Source organism: Dendropsophus ebraccatus, chromosome 4, assembly GCF_027789765.1.
Source record: "Dendropsophus ebraccatus isolate aDenEbr1 chromosome 4, aDenEbr1.pat, whole genome shotgun sequence".
In the NCBI taxonomy this organism is placed as follows: domain Eukaryota; kingdom Metazoa; phylum Chordata; class Amphibia; order Anura; family Hylidae; genus Dendropsophus; species Dendropsophus ebraccatus.
This window is the reverse complement of record NC_091457.1, coordinates 33,773,564-33,798,981: the sequence shown is the minus strand read 5'-3', so window position 1 is coordinate 33,798,981 and position 25,418 is coordinate 33,773,564. Positions and strand designations below refer to the sequence as shown.

Here is a 25,418-nt window from a genome sequence, read left to right as displayed (position 1 = left end):
TTTATTGTCATGGGGTCTGTAAATTAACTGAGAAAAAAAAAAAAAGTACAGTGTTCTGCACTATACTGTCCAGTATTTTGATAGAACCAGCAATGCAACATGACAACATGACGTGTGAACCCTGCAGAAAAGTGTCATCCTACTGTAATAAAAACAGAAGTAAAAACCCTGGATAATGTAGCTGTCATTTATATATTAGTACTATAGGAGGAACCATATAAAATTAGTCAGACCTGTCCCACACCCAAAGGCAAATAAGCTGACTATGGCGTTCCTGCTGTAAAAAGGATAGAAAGGAGGCACTTGATGGCACAGGTTGTAAAGTCAGTCTAAATCCAGAGCTACACTGCCATTGACTTTAGTGGGATATGTCTTGTGGCTGGCACAATAGTGTTTAATGTTGCTTCCTTCCATAAGAGATTTTTAAGTCTATTTCTGTGATTTTGAGTGATCAGTAAGCCTTTATATAAAGCCACTGCTGGAAAAGAGGCCTCCTAGAAAGCTCTTACATAGGTTTTCCCATAGAGTTTAATATGTTTGACATTCAGGAATCTATTTGGCCACTCAGACTATTATAATGTGTCCTCCGCTTATATTCAATGACATGGAGCATACATTATATATATATATATATATATATATATATATATATATATATATATATATATATATATAGCCATTCCATGCACTGGCACTGGCTTCTGCAGACGCCTTCATTCTACAGACTGGGAAACTCCTACATTCCTCTGCATGGAGCCTGACACTTACGTCAGACAATCTATAGATTCCTTACAGACATGACAGGACGCTGCTTCCATTTCATGTACACAGGCCACTTTACAGTCAGCCATTTTTCTCCTGGGCTCTAAAATGCTATTAATTCAATTCTAAGTATACGTGAAATTGGATTATTATATTGTATTCATTCTAATTTTTTTTTTTTACTTCATTTTTAAAGTTAAATTTGCAGAATGACAAAACTGTTTGAATTTTGCGCCATTACAGACCACATTGGATGGGACAAAAATTTGCCCCATAATTACAGGCACCAATGAGGACACAGGCATAGAGAATGGCAGAGGTTTTTTTTAACCCTTTGTACTATATTTACAGAATCCATAGCATAGATGGATTCCTAAATAAAACATAAAATACAAATACATGTAAAAGCTCCTATACTGCTAGGATACTCTAGTATCTGTAAATGGGAACTAATATATATATATATATATATATATATATATATATATATATATATATACCCTTGTAGTGTACACAGGCACATTCATTTTCTTAAATATATTTTTACTATGTATACACATATCAAGACACCTTGTACTATATAATAGAATTCTGCTCCTATTGCAATCACTTCATATATATATATGGAAAGAACATATAGATATACAGTACAAATACAATGAAATACAATAAATCCACCCATGGTGAGTGCTCACTTACTTGAGTGCTCCTGCACAGCAGCATTTCCATCAGCTTATTCACATTATATAAAGTAGAATTAAAGCTAAAAGTTTCTTAGGCTGAGATGCATTGAACAGACTGTAAGTTACAGCTGGAGCAGCCCTGCCCACACCACCTGCCGCCCACAACAGCTTCATCCGCCCTTCTCATTCTACAGCCCAGTATCCAATCAGATTTCAGCACTGGGCTAAATATCTCCGCCCGCTTTGAAAGAACAACCAATGAGAAGAGAAGTGGGCGTGCCCGTGCGGCTTGGTCTCCTCCCAGCCTGCTGGTTGGGGTGCGGTGCGTTCGATTCTGCACGTCTTACATTGAGGAGTGTACCACTCGACACCTCACCCAGGGGTGGACCCTGATTAGTCATAATGTAAGTCGATAAAGGATTTCTCCAACTAGGAGGCTTAGTACACGGCTCCGGTTTGGTTTTACCCAACAGTAACCGCTGCGCCTTGTCAGTCACACGCGCGGTGCTTGTTTCATGCGTCATTTGATACAAATTGGATGTGGCGCCCTCCGCTGGTTAGGTGGGAGTTTCCAAAGCAGAGGTTAGGAATGTTTTGCCATGAGGACTGTGTCAGTGCGCACGTACCCCAGTAGCTGCCTGACGTTGGTGGGCGTGGCCTTAGAGGTGGGGTGTGGCTTAGGACCGCGGGAAAATAAAACAATGAATTCAAGAAAGGTGACCTCAGTGTAGTAAGATTGTGAGAAGAAGCGAACCTCACAGTGAGGAGGGGCAGAGCCCAGACGGCGTTTGCTGGACAGGGCATGATGGGAGTTGTAGTCTTGCAGCAGCTCATGAGTCACAGGCTCAGGCTGTTTGGTAAATTGATGCAGCCATAGGGCCTATTTTCGCTATCTTCGCTATTTATTCACTATTGCGTTAGTATCTACTGCGAACGACCGAACGATGACTTATTCAATGTGACCGATTTGCGAACGAGCAACGATAAAAATAGGTCCAGGTCTTATAAAGCGATCAACAATTTCTCGTTCGGTCGTTAATCGCTAACTGCATTTCAACCGAACGATTATCGTTTAGATTCGAACGATTTAACGATAATCTGAACGATAATTGTCCGGTGAAATAGGGCCCTTATGCTAAGTTTACACGGAGTGATAATTGGCCCAATCGCACGATTAACGATTTCGAAGTAATGATTTTTTTTTTTATAACGATCAGCATTTAGACGGTACGATCTATCATACGGAAAATTCGATTTGCGATCGCGCGCATGCAGCCCGCCCCCCCGCTCGCAGGCCGGCCCCCTGCTCATCCGCAGCCCGGGCCCACGGTCAACCGCAGCCCCCTGCGCCACCCCCGCCGCTCCGATCGCCACCGCTGCCGCTCCGATCGCCACCCCCCCGCCGCCACTGCTCCGATCGCCATCCCCCCCCCGCTACGATCGCCACCCCCCCGCCGCCGCTGCTCCGATCGCCCCCGCCGGCCCGGCCGCGAGCATACGTTACCTGCTCCGCGTAGCAGCTCTTCAACATCCCCGCCTCCGCTCTTCAGTGCACTGATTGGCTGAAGAGGAGCCGTTTGAAATTCCCGGATCCCTTCTTTAGCCAATCAATGCAAGGCAGCACTGATTGGCTGAAGAGGGGAGTCGGGAATTTCAAACGGCTCCTCTTCAGCCAATCAGTGCTGCCTTGCATTGATTGGATGAAGAGGGGAGCCGGGAATTTCAAACGGCTCCTCTTCAGCCAATCAGTGCTGCCTTGCATTGATTGGATGAAGAGGGGAGCAGGGAATTTCAAACGGCTCCTCTTCAGCCAATCAGTGCTGAAGAGGAGCCGTTTGAAATTCCCGACTCCCCTCTTCAGCCAATCAGTGCACTGAAGAGCGGAGGCGGGGATGTCGAAGACCTGCTACACGGAGCAGGTAACGTATGCTCGAGGCGGGGGCGATCGGAGCAACAGTGGCGGCGGGGGGGGTGGGTGGCGATCGGGGCGGCGGGGGTGGCGATCAGAGCGGCGACGGAGTTGCGGTCGAGCCAGCGCAGGGGGCTATGGATGAGCGGGTGGGGCTGCGGGCGGCCGGACTATCGCGCGACGACTGTTTACACGGAACCATCGGCGAATTTTTTGCGAACGACGATTTAAGAACATGTTAAAAGATCAAAATAAACGATTTCTCGCTCGTCGTTTGATCGTTCACCGCGTTTACACATACGATTATCGTTCGAATTCGATCGTTATCGCGAAAATTCGCCCGATAATCATTCCGTGTAAACGTAGCATTAGACTGTGTAATTGTACTTTCAGAGCTCTCTTTTAACTGCAGTTCTAAAAATTTACAAACTGTAAAAGTATAGCATTTTTTTCTAAATTATTAAAAAAAAACGCCTAGGGTTCCCCCCATTTTCATAACCAGCCAGGTTTAAAAAAGGAGACCTGTCACCGCCTTGCCCCCGTGTTGGGAGAGGGCCGCTCCACCCCCCGCTAGAGCCCAGGATACTGACTGCATTTCGCCAAGTCCCGGGGTGCTGCAGAAATGAGTCCAATGCCAATAGAGAATGAGGGCTCCATTCATTCTCTATGGGCGCCGGACATACCTCTGCAGCGCGCGCCAGGCTTCCGACAAGGATATCTCCGTCCCAGGACCAGCTTCAGGAGCGGGACTTGGCGAGATGTGGTCAGTATCCGGGGGGTCGGTCAGCCTTCACCCCGGCATGGGGGGGTGACAGGTTCCCTCTAAAAACCAAACAGCAACCGCCTAATAGTACTAGGGTGGGAAGGGCCATTTTATTTGGCCCTCCCCCGACTAAAAATACAAGCCTGCTACCACCCTGTCCAGGAGCGCCAATTTTGACGCTCCCGGACTACTGGCACCTGGCTCTTCCCAGTACCCCTGTTGCAGTGAGTACTGGGGTAATAATGGGGGGGGTTAGTGTTAGCCATTTTACACTGGCTAACACTAGGCCCCAACTTAGTAATTGGTGCGATCTATCAGACGGCTTCCACTACTAAGCCTGTAATAAAATAAAACACAACACAATAGAGAAAAGTATTTTAATTAAAAAATAATACCCCAACACCCCTTGTTGACTATTTTATTTAAAAAAAAAAAGCTGATTATTTATGTAGTCGAGCGCTTCTCAAACTTTTTCTACTGGAGCCTCACCCAACAGACCAAGGCAATTCCGGGGCCTCACCAGACTGACTAAGAGGGTGCCTGGGCCTCACTATCTGTGGTGAAAGTTCTTTTTAGGCTATGTTCACACTACATAACACTACGGCCGTAGTTTTGAGGTTTTATGCCTTGGCTGCAATATATACGAACTACGGTCGTACAATGTACGCTACGTCTCAGACAACGGCCGTTGTTTTCACGGCTCCGTGAAAAATGAACATGTCATTTATTTCTGTCCGGTAATGTTCCAACTACGGCCATGGATTTCAATGCGGCCGCGCACGGAATATTTATTTCTGCAAAATTAAACTTGATTTTGAAATAAAAAAAATTCTGTGTGGTTTACTGGGCTGGGCGCAGTATTCCAAATAAATGACTGAAGCTGGGAAGCAAAATAATACAATGGCCGTAGTTTCACGACTAGAGCGTATGGCCATATTTCTACGGCCGTAGTTTCAGGCGCACACGTCCCGCCGGGTGAAAACAACGGCCGTTAATTTAGCCTAAACATAGCCTAAAGCTGAAAATAATGCTAGGGCTAGCTTTCACCTGTCTCCCAAGCTCTATATGCTAATAAAGCGAGTACAAAATAAATTAATAATGTTGCTAAAGTGGAGATTTTTGCAGACAGCAAAAAGACTATGCAGATCCTAGTTACTTTTGTTAAAACTGACTCCCCAGCTGGGCCTCACCAACAACTAGGGGGCGCCTCACTGGTGAGGCCCGCCTCACAGTTTGAGAAGCACTGATGTAGTCCACCGAATTTGCCCCAATCCTTTGGATACTGATATCTGAAGAACACAAAAAAAAAAAAGCCAGGAGAAGAACACCCATCATTTTGACAGGTGTTCTGCACCTTACAGTATGCAACATCTTGGCAGATGCCGCTTTCAGTCTGGCACACAAGGGGTTAAGTAAGGATGCATGCCATCCTTACTTAAAAACATGGGGGCCACATTGATGTCACAATGTACCCTTCCTCGCAAGGAAGGGGGTTAAGTGCCACCCTTCCTTGCTAGGATGGGTGCAGTGCTGGGGGGGGGGGGGCTATTGATACTCACAACAAACATCTTTCTTCACAAGAGCCTGGTACACTGAGCTCTGGCTCTTAAAATCTGAAGACAGTGAACAAGGCACAAGTGTCATCTCAGCTAATCAGCCAATTGATATCTCAATTCTTTGGGTGGGTTCACACTGAGGAATCCGCACAGAGAAGTTCCGGCAGATTCTGTCGCTCGTGCCCGCACGCATTTCCCATATACTCTATTCTAGGGTCGGATGAATTCTGCCGTAAGACTTGACAGGTCAATTCTTTCAGCAGACGTCAGAATCCGCCTGTGCATAGAATGGAGTCTATGGCACAGGCGGAGATATGCACAGCAGCAAGCAGGGGCGAGTGACGGAATTCGACGGAACTTGTAAGCGCGGATTCCTCACCCTTTGGGTGGATTCCGCTAGAGAAATCCTATAGAAGTCAATGGGGCTTGAATTGTGCTTGAATTCCGCTTGCATTTCACTCGAATACTGCTCAAATTCTGCCAGAGCCAAATAGGCATTTCAAGCAGAAAACTTTCCTTTTCAATTCCTCGCCTATTCCTCTGTGTGAACATACTCTTACAGGTGACTGAAGAAGTTGGATGTAGCCCTAGGGAGTCCTGGAAAACATGGATACATCCATTGACCAACGTGAAAACTTGTAGGATCATTGGGGGAGATTTATCAAACATGGTGTAAAGTGAAACTGGCTCAGTTGCCACTAGCAAAAAAATCAGATTCCACCTTTCATTCCTCACAGACACTTTGGAAAATGAAAGGTGGAATCTGATTGGTTGCTAGGGGAAACTGAGCCAGTTTCACTTTACACCATGTTTGATAAACCTCCCCCATTTTATAATATACGTAATCACAAGGAAAAAAAACATCACCATCTTAAAAAAAAAAATATATATATATATATATATTTTTTTTTTATGTGATATACACAATAGGTCATTTTCTGATGACACATTTCCTATAAATGTGGTGTTTATTATATAGCATTGCAGGTTTATAGCCATTTTATTGTACACTGGAATGCCAAAAATGTAACCTGCGTAAAAAAAAATCACCAGGCCTCTATGTACGTGCTCATAGCTGCCAAACACACCCACAGAGGACCCATTTCCTGTATGCACTGGGATGTTCCCACATAGCACTAGAAGTTTCACTTTACTCCAAAATAATCCCCTCTATATCCTGTACTAATATACATTTTCCCTGACACATATCCAGAAGCCTACAGTCTTGGGCTATGTTCTCGCCGCAGAACTACGGCCGTAGGTTTGCGGTGTGTAACATAGTCTTATGTTCAATGGGATCCCGGCCGGAGCGTACACACATCGTATACGCTCCAGCTGGGATCCCATGCGGCGCCGAATAAAACTGACATGTCAGTTTTCTGCTGCCGGAATTCAGTGAATTCCGGCCGCAAAGAGACCTGTCAGTTCACACAGTGAAGCAAGCGGCTCCGGCCGCTCGCTTCACTGTGTGCCATGGAAAGCTCTGTTGCGGGCGCGCGCTGATGCGCCCGCATCAGAGCTCCACGGCCGGAAAGATCACCCGGCCGGTACGGAATGAGTCGGGCTAAGACCGGCTGTTCTGTGACCCGGCCGGGTGTTCACGTCATGTAAACATAGCCTTATTCCTTTACAAAGGCTCCAACATTTGAAGAAAAAAATCAGTCACTGATGCCTTCTAAACTTAGCCAAAGATGTAAACCCAAAACGTGCCAGGCACAGCAGTCATTGTTATGTGATTCTGGACGAAAACATTTTTCACTGAAGTTGTTAAAACATAAGAAGTGGTCAAAAAATCCTTGAATTGCTTATATCCCAAGGAACCTTTAATCACAATCCCAATGGTTTACAGATCGGCCTCACTGCAGGAGTTAGTACAACACTGCCCACTAAGGGTAGGTTCACACTACAGAAGCAGCCCAGATAAGTTCCGGCGGATTCCGTCACTGGTACCCGTTCACCCGCCAGCTTCATAGGCACCATTCTATAGCAGGGCCAATTCCGTTGTCTGCCGAAAGAATAGACATGTCAGTTCTTTTGGCGGAACGTGGAATCGGCCCGGCCACAGAGATATGCGCGCGGGTACGAACGACGGAATACGCTGGAACTTATCCGGGCGGATTCCGTAGTGTGAACCTACCCGAATAGTGTGTTTACACAGAGAGATTCATCTGACAGATTTTTGAAGCCAAAGCCAGGAATGGATTTGAAAAGAGGAGAAATCTCAGTCTTTCCTTTATAACTAGAGATGAGCGAATATCGAGCATTGCTTGAGTTCGTCCGAAAGCGAGCATTCGCCCTTTGATTAGTGGTGGCTGCTGAAGTTGGATAAAGCCCTAAGGTTGTCTGGAAAACATGGATACAGCCAATGGCTATATCCATGTTTTTCAGATAGCCTTACGGCTTTATCTAACTACAGCAGCCCCCGCTAATCAAATGCCGAATGCTCGGGTTTGGACGAACTCAAGCATGCTCGATATTCGCTCATCTCTGGTTCTCTGGTTATAGTCTGTTCCTGGCTTTGGCTTCAAAGATCTGTCAGGTAAATCTCTCTGTGTAAACGCACCCTAAGGTTCATGCTCAGTTTATTCTCCTGTTCTGCTCCATTAGGGTACGTGCACACTACGGAATTGCGCCGAAAAACAAGAATGACCAGCTTCATTCTTTAGACGGAAGGCGGAATCTGCCCATGCATTGAATGGAGTCTATGACACAGGTGGAGAGGTGGAGAGGCGCGCGGCCGCCAGAGTCAGCAAGCGGGTGTGAGCTGCGGAACCCAGGTGATCCTTACTGCACATACAAGCAAGGGGGAAAGTGTTGGCACTGTTGCATGACAACATAATCACAGTTCAGGGCAGTGGCGGATTATAATATGGGAGGTTTGGGCGGCCGCCCGAGGCTCCGGGGGGGCCCACGCCATGCCACCTACATTATAATCCGCCACTGTTAACTGTCCCCCGGCTGATGCGCGGCTGCCGGGGGTGTCCCGTCCTATCCCCGGCAGCGCGCGCATCAGAGAGCTCCGCGTGCGCCTGTGGCTGTGACTTCCGCCGCACGGGCAGCTATCTAATGCGCGCGCTGCCGGGGATAGGACGTGACACCCCCGGCAGCCGCACATCAGTTGGAGGCTGCAGAAGGAGAGAGGCTCGACGGGGGAACGGACGGCAGGTGAGTTGTGTTGTTTTTGTGTTATCTGCTGGCAAGAGGGGGACCATCTATAAGGGGGGGGGGGGGGGAAGGGGGACCATCTATAAGGGGGGGAAGAGGGGGGGACCAGCTATAAGGGGGGGGGAAAGGGGGACCAGCTATAAGGGGGGGGAAAGGGGGACCAGCTATAAGGGGGGAAAGGGGACCAGCTATAAGGGGGGGGGAGAGGGGGACCAGCTATAAGGGGGGAGGGGGACCAGCTATAAGGGGGGGAAAGGGGGACCAGCTATAAGGGGGGAAAAGGGGGACCAGCTATAAGGGGGGGAAGAGGGGGGACCAGCTATAAGGGGGGGGGGGGGGAAGGGGGACCAGCTATAAGGGGGGGGGAAAGGGGGACCAGCTATAAGGTTGGGGGAAAGGGGGACCAGCTATAAGGTTGGGGGAAAGGGGGACCATCTATAAGGGGGGGAGAAGGGGGACCAGCTATAAGGGGGGGGGGGGAAGGGGGACCAGCTATAAGGGGGGGGGGGGGAGGGGGACCAGCTATAAGGGGGAAAGAGGGGGACCATCTAAAAGGGGGTAAGAGGGGGACCATCTATAAGGGAGGGGGGAAAGAGGGGGACCATCTATAAGGGAGGGGGGCCATCTATAAGGGGGAAGAGGGGGAACATCTCCTATAGGATTAGCACCCTCCTCTCCTGACATCCTCTGTGCTGCTGTGACCTCCCCTATAAGATCAGCACCCTCCTCTTCTGACATCCTCTGTGCTGCTGTGACCTCCCCTATAAAATCAGCCCCCTCCTCTCCTGACATCCTCTGTGCTGCTGGGAAGCTGTGACCTCCCCTATAAGATCAGCACCCTCCTTTCCTGACATCTTCTGTGCTGCTGTGACCTCCCCTATAAGATCAGCACCCTCCTCTCCTGACATCCTCTGTGCTGCTGTGACCTCCCCTATAAGATCAGCACAATCCTCTCCTGACATCCTCTGTGCAGCAAGGGACCAAACATTATGTTTATTGGGGCCAGCAGGGAGGGGAGGCAGGCAGTGTTTATTGGGAACAGCATTGGGGGGGGGCAGTAGTGGATTATAATGTGGGCGGACTGACCGGGGGGGGGGCAGGTTGGGTGGACAGCCAGGGGCCCAGGGTACATTTAATCCGCCACTGGTTCAGGGAGGAGACCAGGAAGAGATCATATCAGGGGCGTAGCTAGGATTCATGGGACCCCATAGCAAAAAACTGTACGGAGTCCAGTACAGGAAGTATGTGTATGTGGTTGGTGTTGTGAGGGGTGGGAGCATTGTGAGCCCCTGGCAGAGCTGTGAACAGATTTTTCGAAACATCAAATCTGGAAGAATTTGAATAAAAATGATCAAAATGTCACATTTATAAGCGAGTAAGATACCGATAGAAATTACAGATTATGGCACAAAAGCGAGACCTCAACTAGCCCCATAGACCAAATAATAAAAGCGTTGTCCTCTTCCTGTTGTTCTGGTTGTGAAACCTGCATAAGGATGATAATAGAGCAATTTTAAACACAGATTTTTTTAAAAAGGGTTTAATTTTTAAAAGCAGTAAGATGAAATTATATAATTTACGTATTGTTGTAATTTTTGTAAAGCGTAACTGTCATTTTTAAATGTCACTTTTCAGAAATCAATAACTATCAATAGTACACACAAAGAAACTCTGTAATAGGTTTTACAGCAAAAGTTTCCTTCTGCACTCAAAAAGCTGTTTTGCAGCCCCCCTCACTTCAGAAGCAGAATTTTTGTGTCCATTATGGTCTATGGAAGGGGGAGAGGCTGGGGGGGGGGGAGTGAGCAAGGAGATGACAAAAGCCAGCCCTGCAAAACACATTATTCTGCAATCTTATCTCACCAAGTTTCCAGATAAGCAGTGACCTTTCTGACCTGTGAAACCGGTGTTTTAGGTGTCCAGACAGCAGAGCTGCTTGTCTGCTCTTCCACCTTCCTTATCCCCCTCGGCCCCCCCATAGGTTATAATGGACACAGCAGGACTAGAGATGAGCAAACCTTGAGCATGCTCGAGTCGATCTGAACCCGAACTTTCGGCATGGAAGACATAGATATAGTCATTGGCTATATCCATGTTTTCCAGACAACCTTAGAGCCTTATCCAAGTTCAGCAGCCCCGGCTAATCAAATGCCGAAAGTTCGGGTTCGGATGGACTCGAACCCGAACCCGGTTCGCTTATCTCTAAGCAGAACCCAACTTCACTTTGCTCCTCTGTAAGGGTATGTGCACACTGAGCAATTCTCGAGGAATTGTAGCTGAAAGACTTCTGCTTGAAATTCCTCGCCTATTCTGCTCTGGCAGAATTTGAGCGGAATCCGCGTGGAAATCAAGCGGAATGCAAGCGGAATTACCAGCAGAATTCAAACCCCATTGACTTCTATAGGATTCCTCTAGCGGAATCCGCCCAAAGAATTGACATGTACATTCTTTAGGCGGAATGCGGATTCTGCACAGAATCCGCGCGGAATTCCAGACGGAAATTTACTCTGTGTGCACGGGCAGTCAGAAATCCCATTGTTCTCTATGGAAAGAGCAATGTTGCATTTACATGGGCGGAATTCCACGCAGATTCCGCCCGCTTTTTATGGCGGAATTCGGGCAGAATTTCGCTAGAATTGCTCAGTGTGCACATAACCAAATTCAGCTCCTATTCTGCCAAAGCCGAATAGGCGAGGAATTTAAAGCAGAAAAAGTTCCTCTTCAATTCCTCACCTATTGCTGTGTGCAATTGCCAATAAAATGGCTATTGGGCATGAACAGTACAAAGGGCACACGTTAATGCTTCAGCACCCTGCAAAGTACATCTCCATTACAGGAGTATATGGCGAGCTCAGAAGTGAGTACTGGCTGCTCTCACAGCTAATGACTGACAATGGCTATCGCACCATAGATCAATGTAGTGTAGGGATCAATAGTGTCAGGATGTCTTTTTTATGTGAAAAGCGTCCCTCTTTTGATAAAGGCGGACATCATTAATAATCATGAACCCTAAAGCGAATGTACCATCTAATGGCCAATACTGAGATTTAAATACCAGCTTGTCGGCGCCTCTGTAGAATCAGCAGGTTTGGAGCTATTTTCAATCAGGTTTGGAGCTTTTTTCTGTTATTTTCGCCCCTAATTCGCTATGCTAATGAGGTCGCATTGAGCACTAGAGGCCGGCCTGGTGTGGGCAATTCCCCTCTCCCCTCGTGATCCGTGACTCCTCTTCTGATCAACGCACATACTGTGCAGGCTCATACTCCGCTCTGATGCCAGTGTAATGACAGGCTGGCCGGGCAGGAAACAGGAGCCAGGGCTGTGAGGCAGACTGGAGGCATGTGTTACGGTGGTGGTGGGGGAGATAGCTTTGAATTGGCTGCGCCGGGCCGGCCTCCAGTGCTCAATGGGACCTCATTAGCATAGCGGATTAGAAGCAAAAATAACGTCAACCATGCAAACAATTGAAAAAAGCTCCACACCTGTTGATTTTCCACAGCGACATGGACAGGCTGGTATGTAAACCTCAGTATTGGCCGTTAGATGGTCCATTCACTTTAATGACGTCCGTCTTAATCGAAAGACGGGCATTTTTTTACATAATAATAATAATAAATGTATTTGTATAGCGCCAACAGATTCCGCAGCGCTTTTTTTTTCCTATGCATACAGTACAGAGGTACATAATACACAGTTAAATTAGAATAAATAAAAACATCATAACAGATATAATAAAAAGATGTGGAATGCGGAATCTGTTGGCGCTCGCTGCGGAATCTGTTGGCGCTATACAAATAAATAAATAGAAATAAATGTAAAAAGGAAATTCTACATTTTCTTCAATAAAGATATTACAAAGTTATGTAACTGTATGAAAGAAATGTAAAAATGTACATTGTTTTTCACCAGAATCTCCATTTACTATAAGAGGCCTTTAGAAGGCCTCTGGCTGCCATAAAGGCCAGTTGGCCCCCCACAATCCTGCTGCAGGGGCTAAGCATACAGCTGTCTATTGATCGTTTACAGTGGTAAATGACGGACATTGCACCAGGTGTATGGGCTGTTTTATTAACCACTGCCTGATAATAACTATAGAAAAAAAAAATATATATATACAGTATATATATATATATATATATATATATATATATATATATATATATTCATTTTTTCAATTTATTTCAAGGTATACGGAAGGGTGTCATTACAAAGTATAATAAAGTAGTCCTAGAAGGAAGGATAAGAGGAGAGGAGGAAAGAGGAGAAAACGCACATTGTCGCAGTCATTGAGGGGTTAAACTGAATTCCCCCCGGTCACTGGTCGGTGACGTGCTGTATATACACTGACTGTATACAGCTGTGACAGTGCACGAGCCCGCAGCCCCCACACCCCCTCTGACCAGACGGGACAGATTTCACTCAGTCTCCATGGCAACTCGGAAACCTCACAAGCACCATGACGTCACCCCAAGGCGGCCCCTCCTGACAACCTGACGTCAACACCCACAGCTGTGACCCGGAAGTAGATGTGTGTGTGTTGCTGGCTTCCGGATGTAGATTGCCAGTGTTGGGCCGATCGCACGAATTATGCGGTGAGGAGACCCCGGAGGGTGAGTGACAATGTAATATGAAGCGGATAAGACGCCTACAGCGTGACGTGCGCCGGCCCCGCTGCCTGTGCTGTGACGTCACCGCGGGGATCGCGTCTGCACTGCTGCTGCTGGGGTACCGGCCTCTCTCCCTTATATAATAACACTCGTGACGTCACTGGCCCTTTCCTGTCATGACTTTATTCCTTATAGTTGTGCTTGGTAATGTTCCTGGTCATGTTTAGGTTATGGCTGTGCTCTTGTGGTACTACAGGTCTCAGTAGGTGCACTGCTCTGTATGGCCAATTCCTTATTACTTTTATGTACACCAAGCTAATTCATGGACTGCTACAGTGATTGCCCTGATAAGGTGTCCTCATAATAGCATATGGCACCCCTCTATCATCACACAGCTCCCCTCTATCAGCACACAGCTCCCCTCTATCAGCACACAGCTCCCCTCTATCAGCACACAGCTCCCCTCTATCAGCACACAGCGCCCCTCTATCAGCACACAGCACCCCTCTATCAGCTCACAGCACCCCTCTATCAGCACACAGCACCCCTCTATCAGCACACAGCGCCTCTCTATCAGCACACAGCTCCCCTCTATCAGCACACAGCTCCCCTCTATCAGCACACAGCGCCCCTCTATCAGCACACAGCACCCCTCTATCAGCTGACAGCACCCCTCTATCAGCTCACAGCACCCCTCTATCAGCACACAGCACCCCTCTATCAGCACACAGCTCACCTCTATCAGCACACAGCACCCCTCTATCAGCACACAGCGCCTCTCTATCAGCACACAGCGCCTCTCTATCAGCACACAGCTCCCCTCTATCAGCACACAGCACCCCTCTAACATCACACAGCTCCCCTCTATCAGCTCACAGCGCCCCTCTATCAGCACACAGCACCCCTCTATCAGCACACAGCTCCCCTCTATCAGCACACAGCACCCCTCTAACATCACACAGCTCCCCTCTATCATCACACAGCGCCCCTCTATCAGCACACAGCGCCCCTCTATCAGCACACAGCGCCCCTCTATCAGCACACAGCGCCCCTCTATCAGCGCACAGCGCCCCTCTATCAGCGCACAGCTCCCCTCTAACATCACACAGCACCACTCTATCAGCACACAGCTCCCCTCTAACATCACACAGCTCCCCTCTAACATCACACAGCTCCCCTCTATCAGCACACAGCTCACCTCTATCAGCACACAGCTCACCTCTATCAGCGCACAGCTCCCCTCTATCAGCACACAGCACCCCTCTAACATCACACAGCTCCCCTCTATCATCACACAGCTCCCCTCTATCAGCGCACAGCTCCCCTCTAACATCACACAGCTCCCCTCTATCATCACACAGCTCCCCTCTATCATCACACAGCTCCCCTCTATCATCACACAGCACCCCTCTAATAGCCCACAGCACCCCTCTAACAGTACATAAAGCCCCTCTACCACCCACAGCGCCCCTCTAACAGCCCACAGCGCCCCTCTAACAATGCACAGCGCCCCTACAGCAGCCCCAGTGACGCTGCCTCCACACCAGCACAGGCCATAGTGCACCTGCACCAGCCAATGCATTGCCATGATGACACTGACCGCACCATAACACCAGATACACTGTCCTCAAAACAACATAACGCTATCTTCCTGACATCGGCAGCCATAGTATCTCCATACCATTACTAACTATAGTGCCCCATGACCTCACCAGCCATAGTATGCCAATACCATCCCCATAACATCGGCAGCGGGCACGGTATCCCCATAACATCTGCAGTGGGCACGGTATCCCCATAACATCTGCAGTGGGCACGGTATCCCCATAACATCTGCAGTGGGCACGGTATCCCCATAACATCTGCAGTGGGCACGGTATCCCCATAACATCTGCAGTGGGCACGGTATCCCCATAACATCTGCAGTGGGCACGGTATCCCCATAACATCTGCAGTGGGCACGGTATCCCCATAACATCTGCAGTGGGCACGGTATCCCCATAACATCTGCAGCGGGCACGGTATCCCCATAACATCTGCAGCGGGCATGTTGCCCATTCTCTCTGTTGTGGTCACAGCCCTTTCTTAGGAAGGATTTGCTCACAGTTTGTGAGGAGAGTAGAATCGCATTCACACTTTGCAGTAAAGCAGATGCTGTTTTTTCCATTGTTTTTAGTTGTGAATATAGTGTCACTGTACATCTCCTGGTTTGTGACCCAGTGCTACATTATACTGGGGAATGCCCATTCTAATATATATGGAGGGCTCAGCAGTGACAGTGTTATTGTTGCCGGCACAGCAGCCGCAGTGACCTGCCCCCCTGCACCTGTCCAGCTCTATTTGCTGACTGGGAAAACTCCCAGCTGTAAAATGACTTGGTGTTGGTGTCCTGTGGGCTGTGGAGTGACTCCTTATATGAGCTGTTCCATGGGTGGAATTCCCTGAGACAGCAGGACTTCAAATCTGTCCCTATATTTCAGATAGCTGTCAGCTGAGCACTCCCCCCATACATATGCACACTTACTTTGGTTGAGTGTACATATATTCTAACTAGAGAGACAGGAATCCAACATAAGTGAATGAAGCGCACACATGCCCACTACTGCTCCATTCCTATTGGCTGAGTGACAGGGAGACATTGGCAGCTTGGATCAGGATAGAAGCAATGTTCAGCCTCAGCCTGCCGTGTCATATTCAGCAGGGACTATGCTCCTGTATGGGGGAGATACATCAAACTGGTGTAAAGTTAAACTGGCTCAGTAGCCCCTAGCAACCAATCAGATTCCACCTTTCATTATCCAAAGAGTCTGTGAGGAATGAAAAAAGTGGAATCTGATTGGTAGCTAGGGGCACTTTACACCATGTTTAATAAATCTCCCCCCTTATATTTACAGGCCTATAATAAGGGTCCTATGGACAAAGGATTACTGATATGGTAGAGATTCCTGTGCAGGCACATGACACACAAGCCTGATCACAGCTGTTTACTGACAGTCAGTACACAAGGAAAGCAAATATATAATCCGGTAAGACACCTGTCACTATGATCTTTCCGTAGAGACTATAAAACCAGTTCTAGAAATGGGTGACAGGTCCCCTAACCACAATAAAATGTTGTTGTCCTGGAACATCTCTTTAGCCAGCGTTGTTCATTTGCCAAAGATCGTTCTCTGTGTGAACTTTACCCTTGCACTCAGTTTATTTAGCAGTGTTTGGTTATAGTCATAGTGTCAGAGGTTTTCCTGACTTCCATATCTAGAGTTTACTGAAGGTTACAAGTTAAAGGAATATTCCCATCTGCCTAAGTGTACATTGGAGGGCACATATTAAAAGGGTTTCCATTAATAACATATGGAGTTTACATTGGTAACACATCCTAAGCATAGGACTACAGTGTCTTATTGGTGGCTGTCGGCATCCGACATCCCCACCGTTCAGTTGTTTGGCAGAGCTGTGTTATTGGCATAGAGACGGTGAGGTGGCTTGATGCCAATGGTTTCATTCATTTTGTAGTGGCAGTGTTGTGTTACTACACTCCTGTTACTCCTGGTGCCACCAATACAATGGTCAGAGTTGACACCCTAGTTGATGCTGAGGATAAGTCATAAAGGTAAAATACCTGTAAAACCCCTTTAATGGGAGTTTACCTTCACAGTCCCTTCTAAAGTGAATTAATGTCTGATAGATGCCGGTCTCACCTCTGGGACCTGCCCTTATCTCAGGTTTGAGGACCTTCTTTGGCCCAGTTGCAGTGGGCAGAGGTGATCAGAAAGCCATTTATTCAGGTTGTGTACCTCCCATTGACGTTAGTGGACGCTACATACCCAGCATAATGCTGTGAACTATCTTACACTTCTTTGTGTAAGGGCATGTGCACACTGAGGATTACAGACGGAACCTCTGTTCTGTCTTTGGATGGAAGTTCATTCTTTGGGCGGAGGAAGAAATCTGCCGATGCATAGATTGGAGTCTATGATTTCGCGACGGATGTTCTGTCTGTAATCCTCAGTGTGCACATACCCTAACATAGGCGTTATGACAACTCCATAGCTCTTACTATGTTGTCTACGCAACCATCATGCTTTCCAACCCCTTCCAGTGGCCACGGTGGGACTTCCATCTGGAGATACAAACACATGTACCCAAGGTGTGGATCCACGGAGCCAAAAGCCCTGCAATGTGGCCACAAATACCACATTTATGGTCCCTCCTCCCTCCATAAAACTTGTTTATCAATGTACAATACAAAGGAAAAAGTGAATTTGTTCAACCACACTTATCCTACCGGAGGATTATTGCCAGCTCTATGCACCAATTATTTCTGTACGGTGTGTGTTGTAGTGCGGCAAAATAGGAGACATACCATCAACCCCCAATGTCTTAAATTCAATCAGCCTTTAACATGTTTGGGTCCTAAAAGTGTCTTCCGGGATGAAGGGCTGATGGTCATGGAGTGAAGTGCACAGCCACCCACCTCTCTTGGTCCTCTCTAGCAATCGATGGCTGATCCAGATTAAAATTGTGAATGTACCATCAGGCCCGAGTTGAAGCATTGGAGGCTGGGTCAGCCCGCCTCCAGTGCTTCAACTCGGGCCTGATGGTACATTCACTTTAAGACTATGTCTGATGTGTCTGATTCATTGTAGAATTTCTCACCTCCTGGTTCTGCCCTTTACAGGGGATGTTTTTCTGATGCATTACAATGGATGATGAAGAGAATCAGGACCAACTGATCAACAGGAACACCTCACACGGGAAAAGTCGACGGCAAGGACCATTTGTAGCCAGCAATGATGGTAATTTGTGGATTACATGAGGCATATATCTTTGGGGGGAAGGGGGGGTGCAGCCAAACATTCATGCATTTCATATAGGGAGTGGAGGAGTAAGCCACCGCTGAAAACAAAACGGTCTCGCGGTGAAGACCCATCAAACTTGACCCACACTTCAGAACCTTACCTGTCAGGTCCTGTGGCAAATGTGTGAAGCCATGGGGACCTGGCAGATTGTCCCTGCTTGTTAGAGATTTTCTTCTGACGCTAAGCTGATCACAAAGTGTCCATACAGCTGGAATCCCCAGTGATCATCTTTGAGAAAACCTGATGGTAAAGGCCCTATTACACACACAGATATCTGACAGATTTTTGAAGCCAAGACCAGGAACAGACTATGAACCGAGAACAGGTCATAAAGGAAAGACTGAGATTTCTCCTCTTTTCAAATCCATCCCTGCCTTTTGCTGCAAAAATCTGCCACATATCTGTAATAGGGCCCTAAGTGTTCCATTCCTCTGCAGAGCCACCACAGTGGAATCTATTCCTCTGCAGCGCCACCACAGTGGGATCTATTCCTCTGCAGCGCCACCACAGTCAGCTCACCTCGCATGCGCGAAACGCGTCAGTCTACCTGGCCACATAGCATGATTTGTTCTGCTGCTTTTAACATGATTTAATAAAGTATACATTTTTTAATTAATTTTTTGGAGTGCCGTAACCACACTACTTTCAGTCCATATTTCTCTGCAGCGCCACCACAGTGGAATCTATTCCTCTGCAGCGCCACCACAGTGGGATCTATTCCCATTCAAATCAATGGGTTGTCTGTTTAATGCGGTACAGGACAGGTCCTCCAGAGTGAGAGGTGCACTTTATAATTCCTCCACTCTTGCCAAAGGATGGGAATCCTAAACTCTATTTACTCCCTGCTTTATTTCCTTAGTAGGGTAGGTGAAAATAGGTTTTAACTATTTCCAGTACCTTTTAATACTGGTACTTTTTCTGGTTACAGAGGATGTTGAGGAATCAGATGGATCAGGGAGTGAAGAAGAGGATGATATGGATGAAGAAGATGGTGAGGAGGAAGATGGGTCTGGTGAGTATAAACCAACCTTTTCTCCATGTGACCCACACCACCATGATGATTACTTCCAGCTACAATTCTTCTTTTCAGAACCTGTAAAATCGTCACTTTTTCAGACACCTTCTTCCAATTTTTCCCTCCAAAACAGTAGTAATTCTGCAGTTTGGTTTCATGTGCAGTAAATTGAGTAGGTATATGGATTGCCCCCTGTATGTAGCACTCCCTGCTTTGCCCCTGTATAGTAATAATGCCCCCTGCTGTTTACCCCCGTATAGTGATAATGCCCTCTGCTTGGCATCCCCACCCCCTGCAGTGCCCCCCCCCCCACACAATAGTGATAAAGTCTCCTGCTTTGCACCCCCATATAGTGATAATGCCCCCTGCTGCACACCCCTGTGCTCCAGCAAAACATAAAACAGTACTCACTCATAGTACTCACTGAGGCAGTCCAGGCATGGAGCGGCTCTTCCTCTCTTCTGGCCTCCAGCCTGTGAGCTGCGTGGATGGGATCCGCCAGCAGGCATAATAACATAATGTCCTGGCATCTCATAGACTGGGGGCCTGAAGGGCAGCTCATAGGAGAGAGTGGAGGAGCAGGACACTGACAGGACCTGCTCCTCCATTATCTTTCCTTTAATGTTAATGTTCAGCTCGCTCACCCTTCAATACATTGGTGTTACAGTGAGCCGGCTGAACATTACAATGGTGGGGCATCCCTAGAAGCTGCGCAGCCTTGTGACCGTGTCATCATGCCCACAGTTTGAAACCTCTGTTAGAAACCATATAGTCAAGTTTCTTTGATGTGGTCTTCCTTCCCTGATCTCTACTGTGTAAATAAAAACTATTATGGACAAAGCCCTTTTAGTGTAGGCGAGTTCTCTTATGTAAACCTTTATACAAAGGGCATCAATTGAAGATGATCAGGGCTCGTTTTAAACCACACCATTCATATATATATATATATACAGTATATTAACATACGGAGAAGTTTTGCACTTTATTAAAATAATTCTCTGTTTACATTACCAAATAGATTACAGGGGTATAACCAGTAGGAAGATCCCGATGTATAGAGCTCTAGTGAGACCACATCTAGAATAATGTGTCCAGTTCTGGAGACCTCACCTAAAAAAGATAAAATAGAACGGGTCCAAAGACGGGCTACAAAAATGGTACAGGGTGTCAGACATAAAACATATCAGGAAAGACTCAAGGATTTGAATCTGTTTAGGAGGCAAGGGGGGACATGATTTAAACCTTTAAATATGTTAAAGGTCTAAATAAGGTTCAGGAGGGAAGTGTTTTTAGAAAAAACTGAAATCAGTAACTAGAGGACACAGTGAGAGGTTATCTGGGGTAAAGATCAGAAGCAATGTGAGAAAATATTACTTTACTGAAAGAGTAGTAGATACTTGGAACAAACTTCCAGCAGATGTGGTTGGTAAATCTACAATAACAGAATGTAACCATGCCTGGGATACACATATATCTATCCTAAGATAATAAGAAGGGAGATAGTAAAAGGACAGACTAGATGGACTGGTCTAGATGGTCTTTTTCTGCCGACAACCTTCTATGTTTCTATTACTACAGAAAACCCCTTTGTAGTGCAGTAATGGGTCAAACAGTGTGTGACTGCAAGCCTGGGAATGTCAGCCACACCCTGTGTATAATGGCTTATTTCTTTCTTCTTGATATTTACCATTGATTTATTATAATGACACTATTTCTGGTTCATGTAGGACAGTAAGTAGGTTGACCAGTTATGTATCACATCTTCACTAATTTAATATAATAGCCACAATTATGTACCATAGTACACCAGTCCTTATCTCATGACAGGATTCTAAAATTTGTCCTGTTTGTTTAAAGGATTCCACAATTTACTTTGAATTACATTTTTTTTAATTTAATTGCTTCCTGATTGGAAAACAATTTTCTAACTAATCTACACTAAAAGATTTCCTACCATTTTCTTGCTGTAGACTCCCTACAACTCCTGTACATAGCAGGCTGTCCTGGAGTTTTACTTGAATTCAAATGTATTATTTTTTTAGTTCCTGCTACAAACATTAGTTAGCTAAAGAGGTTATCCAGGATTAAAAAAAATAGCTGATTGCTTCCAAGGACAGCACCACACCTGGTCCCAGTCTGTATGTGGTATTGCAGCTTAGTTCAATTCAAGTGAATAGAGCTGAGTTTTAATACCACGCACAACTTGAGAACAGGTTTTTTTTTTTTTGTTTTTTTTTTTTTGCAAAACCTTGATAATCCCATGTGAGCGTTGCTGTGACTGTCTGAATCCCACAGCATCTACTCTGTGAACTGGAAGTCACTTTTATCATGCATCTATGGGATGCTTTCTGTGAGTCTCAGAAAGCTGCTTTGCATTTACACGACTCCTACTTATGGAACTTTGCATAGTATATAATGACCCATCTATCTTTTATTTGTTTTGATAGATTCAGAGGAAGAAGAAGAGGAGGATGAGGAAGATCAAGAGGACCTACCACAGGGAAGCTCTGATCCCACTCTTTCTGCCCTAGATTTAAATGAAGCAATGAGCTCTGATGAGGAAAGAGAGAATTGCCCCATTTGTCTAAATGGTTTTAGAGACCAAGTTGTGGGGACACCAGAAAACTGCAACCATTATTTCTGCCTGGACTGCATTCTTGAGTGGTCAAAGGTTAGTAATGTTGTCTAAAAAATTACTGAAACCATTATACTAATGTTCACCCCAGACACTGACGGCATATCTGCACTGATGTCAGAATACTGCAGTGACCATTGTCACATGGATGTGTGTGGCATAATCTAACAATATGCCAAGCTTCAAAATAAGAAATAAGTTACAGTCACCCGTCAGATTCTGACAGTACCTGGTTTCCTCTGATCAACTCTTCCTGGTTCATATCACAAGAAGGCTAACAGTTCACTATTCCAGGGATTCTGACTTCTTTGTTCTTTCTTACTTTGGAAAGGAAGATTTTGTATGGAGTGGTGGTCAGTTGCATACTGCTGTTCAGTACAATTGATAGAAATCACAGAAACAGCAAGTTGAAATAGCTTAGGCCTATGTGTCTATATTATTCATTGCCTTCACCTACAGGAAGACAAAATAAAGAGCCTGTAAGAAGTTCTTGAAGCTTATATCTATAGAAAATTGCAGGGGGGCATTTACATTTTCCGTGATTATGGTCCATGAACAGAAGATGTACCTCAGACAGAACTCCCGGTGTCATTTATCATGAAGATGCCGAGAGCTCCGAAACAGTATGCAGTACTGATACAGCCGGAGCTCCCAGCATCATCATGAATCATGATGCCAGAAGCTCTGAACTCAGTTTCGTAGCTCACTGTCTGTAGTTACAGACCATGCATGGAACATGTGAAACCCTAACGGTTATATAACATAGTTGATGAAACTTTAATATTATTTTTTTTATTTTTAAATAGGTTTAGGTCATAGTAGTAATGCAGTATTTTACGTGATCATGACCACTTGTTTGTGTGTTGCTTTTCTTACAGAACGCCAATTCATGTCCCGTGGACAGAATTACCTTTTCATGCATTCATATCAGGGCACATTATGGTGGCGAGATCCTAAAAAAGGTGAATCTGCAAACTTATTATTAAAAGTAACTGTAGTTGGGCATTTAAAGGGTTTATCTGGGTAACAAAAAACATAATCTAAACGTTCCCCTTCCTTGCATCTAATAAATTTATGTATAACTTGGACCGTTTCCCTGTTTTTTTTCCTCATACTTACCTGCTTTGGATGTCTAAAATCATCTTCTGTATGTTCACCCTGACAACACGCTGCTCCCTCTCCCCCCACCCTCTTTGTAGACTCAGGACATGTAATCTCTTCTCTGGGACTGGGTTAACTGTCTATTGACTTGCACCTGTTCACTGCTAGTGAAAGTGCTGCTTCCATGTTTCTGTAATATGAAAAGTTATAGTTCTATCTCTGCTTGCTTTCAGTGAATGCAGGCATATGTACCTGTCTTTGTGTCACAGCTCTGTATATTGTAAGTGTTATGGATGTTCTTAGAGTCTGAATGGAGCTAGAATGTTTTCTTTCACAGTTGGCAATTAGAGATCTAAACCCACACTACACCCCCCACCCCTGGTAAACAGGTATCTGTTATGCAGCACATAGTTACACCATTTACACATCAGCTCTGCTACATCATCAGCTAGTATGGAATACATACTGGGGTGATGTGATGCAAAAATCAGTGAAAAAAACAGTCCTGTGTTTTCTGTGCAATCAGAATGACACCATTAGGCAGGAGAGAAAGCTATGGGGGCGCATACGCAAATGGACCAATCAGGGAAATTCATGAAGGGAAATGTAGTTTCCTGGGTGGCGCCATCTTGCATATAGATCGGCTTTTAGAAGAACTTGTAACTCAGGAATGGCGGCAGCTAGAAAGACAGGAGATGGCTCAAAATATTAAGGGGGACCTGGTGAGTAAGGTTGGGGGCATTTCATTTTTTACCTCTTAGATGGATAACTCTTTTAAAGAGATGACGCCAAACACAAAAACTAGAGGTGTATAGTATGTGTTGGAATAACAATTTGTCTTCTCTTGTGCTACATGTAGGTTCCAGTACAAAGCAAAGCGGATGAGATTTTGATAGAAGACGACAACCCTACAAATTGTGAAGTTTGTGGGCGCAGTGACCGAGAAGACAGACTGTTGCTGTGTGATGGCTGTGATGCTGGGTATGTGTCTGATTTTTTTTTATTTTTTTTGCACCACATTTGAGGCAGGCATAAAATAGGCTTTAGATTTAATGGAGTCAGGTGCTGCCTCTCCAGGTCCTCAATGTTCCTTCTATCCACACAGAGCAGTGTCTGGTATTGTCAGTGCTAGCTACACTTATAGAGCCCCCGAAGTATCTGTATATATTCTATCCTGGTGTACTATTTTTGTCATTCAGAATTTATATAAAATGGGTTCAGTATATATGCTTATTCCAAACATTGGATGGATGACGCTTTCTGTAATGCACGTTTTAGGTACCACATGGAATGTCTGACACCTCCTATCAATGCCGTTCCTGTTGATGAATGGTTCTGCCCTGAATGTGCCGCTAATAATCAGCCTGATGACGGTAATTCTTATAAACCATATACTGTATACTGATCTCCAGCCACTGCAGCTCTCAGGATGTGATGGGAGTTGTAATTGTGCAACAGTTGGTGCACTTGGTGTTAATCGGCCACTGTTCCCTAAAGCGTTTATATTTTAATAAAACCCATTAGGTCAGGTTTTAATAATGTTTTAATGAATATTTATCTATTAATCCTTAATCTTTTTCCAGATGCAGTCAGTGAGGGGGAAGTGACAAGCCTGCTAGCCGATGTAGTTCCCACCACAAGCCGCCTGAGGACCAATGTGGTTAGGACTCGAGCAATTGCACGCACCAGGCAGAGTGAGAGGGTGAGGGCCAGTGTCAACAGGATCCGCACCACAGCACGCAGCAGCCAGGTATGAATCTTAACAACAGGTTGTTGCGGTAAAGGAGAACTAAGGCCAAAATTATTTTTTGATATGTTATTACTTATGGAAAGTTAGACAAATTCCTAATGTACATTAATTATGGGAAATGCACATATACTGCTATTTCCCTTAATTAAGTAGATCATGGAGTGTTAGAATTCTCTCAGAAACAGTGACATCATGACTCAGGGTGTAATTCCAATGGAGTACCCAGCAGGGGGCGCTCTATATGTAGTAGCCTATGGGACTTTATTGTTTCTATGGATGTCTATGTAAACTAATGGAATGGAATGTACAGTGTGCTTTATTGATTGAATACATTTATGGAATACTTTGGGGAGCAAGTGTCCTTGCTCCCCAAAGTATTCCATAAATGTATTCAAACAGTACATTTGGAGGGCGCCGAGCAGGGAGGGATAGAGGTGCCTGTGCATCTACCTCCTCCCTTCCTCCCTGCTCGGTGCTTCCCGGTGTCCCCGGTCGGCAAGCAGCCTTTGTGTGTGGGTGAGGACGGTCAGTGAGGACACCGGGAAGCATCGGGAGCCGGTATGTGTGAGCGGCGGCCGGGGAGTCAGCCATGGGTTAGTGTGAAGTTTCCCCG

At 46.0% G+C, this 25,418-nt stretch overlaps 1 protein-coding gene across 3 annotated transcripts in view; it reads left to right on the top strand.

The window, feature by feature from the left end:
* Positions 1-1,830: 1,830 nt before the first annotated feature.
* PHRF1 (PHD and ring finger domains 1) overlaps positions 1,831-25,418 on the top strand; it is a 44,300-nt gene continuing 20,712 nt past the window's right edge. Inside the window, exons 1-8 of one of the 3 annotated variants that reach the window (XM_069965476.1) lie at positions 1,831-1,849; positions 18,124-18,241; positions 19,233-19,316; positions 21,767-21,990; positions 22,833-22,916; positions 23,915-24,036; positions 24,334-24,428; positions 24,639-24,805. In XM_069965476.1, coding sequence (XP_069821577.1) covers positions 18,148-18,241; positions 19,233-19,316; positions 21,767-21,990; positions 22,833-22,916; positions 23,915-24,036; positions 24,334-24,428; positions 24,639-24,805 — 870 coding nt within the window. In that variant the 5' untranslated portion in view covers positions 1,831-1,849; positions 18,124-18,147. Of the gene's footprint in view, positions 1,850-13,295; positions 13,449-13,500; positions 13,564-18,123; positions 18,242-19,232; positions 19,317-21,766; positions 21,991-22,832; positions 22,917-23,914; positions 24,037-24,333; positions 24,429-24,638; positions 24,806-25,418 lie in introns of those variants that run through there. The other 2 variants (XM_069965474.1, XM_069965475.1) reach the window with 2 other exon arrangements.